The 3,292-nt window shown below is 28.6% G+C and overlaps 1 protein-coding gene across 1 annotated transcript; it reads right to left on the bottom strand.

Moving 5' to 3' along the window:
- Positions 1–264: 264 nt before the first annotated feature.
- Positions 265–2,723, bottom strand: LOC123292686. Its single transcript, XM_044873399.1, has 2 exons — positions 2,535–2,723; positions 265–1,059 (listed from the first exon to the last, which is right to left on the bottom strand). Exons 1-2 carry the CDS (start codon positions 2,586–2,588, stop codon positions 265–267), a joined length of 849 nt encoding a protein of 282 aa, XP_044729334.1. The 5' UTR covers positions 2,589–2,723.
- Between the last annotated feature and the right edge of the window lie 569 nt (positions 2,724–3,292).

Genomic DNA, 3,292 nt, shown 5'->3' with positions numbered 1-3,292 from the left:
GTTTAGTATTATTTGCATTGTATAGCTCATCCACTATCTCTATAGTTTAGTTTTGATAAAATATGACATTAATTAATGTTCACGTTCAATATTTAAATATGTTATCTGTAGTAATTAATCAAAATACTTTGCTCAAATTAAATTTTAATAATAACACGTGTAATTCAAAATGGTTTAGCGAAAATAAAACAAAATTTATAAAATTGAATTTATTTGATTCCTATATAAATATGGAAACGTTTTCTTCTACAATTAAGATAGTAATTAATAGTCGTTAAAATAATTTCTAAATCTGGAATTTGAACAACTTGCTTTACTTTCATCACATGCGTTTGTTTGACGATTAAATCCAGTTCCTAGAGGACATATATTTGACGATATGGAAAATAAATCGCCTGTAATTTTCACACAATTGTAATAAGCCTTACAATTTTCGTTATTAGGAATATACCCTTCTCGTTTGCAAATCCGTTCACAAGCGCCAACCTCTTCCTCGAAGCTGTATCCCTCCTTGCATAGTTTTACGACAAATTCATCTTTTGAATTTGCAGCAGGACATTTAACATAAATTGATGGATATGGTGAATAGGCAATAAGTTTATCTTCATTTCCCAAACAATACGAATGTATTGTGGCACATGAACCAGAAGTTTGGCATTTTTCCCTGTCAATGTTATATCCGGTACCAATTGGACAATTAACTACTGAACCAAAATATCCGTTACCAGTTGGTTTTTTTTCACACCGTATAAAACGAGTACAATCTAATGGATCTGGGCGTGAGCCTTGACTAGTACATGTTTCTGGCTTTTCTTGTAGCGGTATTGATGTGTCAGCTGGTATACATTCTACATGATTTTCATATTCCAAACAATAAGGACGATTAGGATTTTGTACTTTACAAGAGACAGTAAATTCTAAACCTGAATCACCAGTTTTTCCACAATATTGAATGGTATAACGATCATAGCAAGATATGCCCTGTCTAGAACAATATAGTTGATCGGTTGTAGCCAATGATGAAGTCTCGCTAGTAATAGGTGGATCAGCACCATTTTGCTAGAAATATAATAATCATGAAAATTTAAGGGATAACAGTAACAGAGAAAATGATACCGACCAAAATCAGGTTGTAAATTATTTCGAAGATGTCAATACCGTCGATCGCCATCTATTTCAAGAAAATTAATTGAAAATTTTTATTTTTAATTTTAAGTTTGCAAGCAAATTTTGTGTATTTATATTTTATACAACAGATAGTGCTCGACAGATTATTTGGAGTTTGTGGTCGATATCATTTCTACTGTTACTTTTATCCCTCAGCAAGTAAAGATGCACAACGCTTCAAAGATTCAAAGTATATCAATGCAAATTATAGTACAAGAGACGGTATAACGTCGATCTTCACCCATCTGATAACCAGGTGAGACATAGTTTTTATGAAATTGTATTGATTTTTAAACACTACTATAATAGTTTTTTTATCGAAAAGTGTTCATGCCTATTTTAAATTAAATTAATTTTAATCAATTTTTCCATTAACGATTTTTTCAGGCAAGCTTATTGCATTACTTTCCTAAAAAGATTATCTTTCTACTGATACCAATTTAGATTGTTTAGCATATCGATGTAGATTTATTCATACCACAGGTGAGTTAATACAGGTAACTACACCGCACTGTTAACCAATCTGCTACATCGATAAGTTAACCAATTGAAATTGGCATCAGGAGAAAGATAATTTAAATACGAAAATAATGATATAGTTATAGACCCATAAAAATTGATTAAAATAAATTTAACAAAAAATAGCCCTGAACACTTTTCTTTAGAAAAAGTATAATATAAATCAATAAAATTTCATAAAAAACAATAAAATTTCATAAAAAATATGTTTAATCTGATTATATCAGATGAGTAAAGACCGAACTTATACCGTCTCTTAGATCATTATAAATAGTTATGTGAATTAAAAAATGCCTCAATTTTTGAAATAAATAGGTACCCGTTTACACAGAAAAAATTGGTTTTCTTGGCTCAAGAATATTAAAACAAATACAAAAATTTGCTAGAAGCCAAAAAAATTTTGCATTAAGACTGCCCCTAGTAAATTTTTCTCGCTCCAAGAATATTTGTTCTAGCTTTTCAATTTTTTGTTCAAGGAAAAGTTTTATTTATTCAAGATATCTCTTTTTTGTGTAAGATATTTACTATTTTAATAACATTCACATAAAATACAAAGGTTACAAATAAAAATAGACTATAATTAAATTTCTAATGCCGGTTTTTCTCTTAACGGACAAACATGAAATACCCATATTTGATTATTATTTTTATTATATCCAACTGTGTCAAAGCACGCCAATCTTCAAACACTTTGCGAAAAGTTAAGTTATTATTTGAATTTGGTTTTTGTTTGTCCGTTTAGTGCAAAACCAGGAGCAAAATGAATTTGTATCAAATATAATAAAATTTTCTTCACATTCTCTCAACTTTCTTTTCTTACACATATATATATTTTTGTTAATTCTTACCGATATTATTAAGCACACAGAGAAAACTGTTGAGAAGATTTTTAAGGTTTTCATTATAAAAATAAATATTGATAAAATATACTGATTGAAAAATTTGAGTAATTTTGATCGTACTAATCCAAATTATCAATTGTTAATAATATATAATAAGCATGTGTATAACAATACAATCACGAACGCTTTGATAACTAAAAGATGAACTTGAACTAGAGTTATTTAAGCATACACATCTTCAGTTGGCATTTTCAAAGGGTTGTAACTTTTACAATAAAATTATTTGACTGATAGATCTCACACTGCCTAAAATATTTCTAATTACTTGTATCATTGGTGGAAAAAATATTTGATGAAAGAGTAAGAAATTCTGAAAAAGTTTTAGAAACTTTGAATTTCTCAACGTTTTTGGACTAGTCTAATTCTTAATACTTTTTTAAAGTTTCTAAGACTTTTTCAGAGTTTCCTAAGACTTATTAAGACTTATTCTTTTTTCAAATATTTTTCCACCAGGGATCTCTAATTACTATAGATACAGATCTGGTTACAAAGAAAAAAGCAATTTCCAATTCAAAAATCGTGCTAAAGAAGACTCTATTTGCCGATTTTAATTGAAACCTTCTTGAAAATCCTTTTATAGACATAGAATGTTCTTCATATGACTTGTTTCGCCATTATTATGGTTTTTAATATTATTATCCACCCAACCGCCCGTTTCAGCAAATTTTAAACTTAAGCTAAAATATTCCCTGATGATAAATTAT

The sequence above is a fragment of the Chrysoperla carnea genome, chromosome 2 (genome assembly GCF_905475395.1).
Source record: "Chrysoperla carnea chromosome 2, inChrCarn1.1, whole genome shotgun sequence".
In the NCBI taxonomy this organism is placed as follows: domain Eukaryota; kingdom Metazoa; phylum Arthropoda; class Insecta; order Neuroptera; family Chrysopidae; genus Chrysoperla; species Chrysoperla carnea.
The sequence above is the reverse complement of the archived record's forward strand: the minus strand, read 5'-3'. Positions and strand labels throughout refer to the sequence as shown.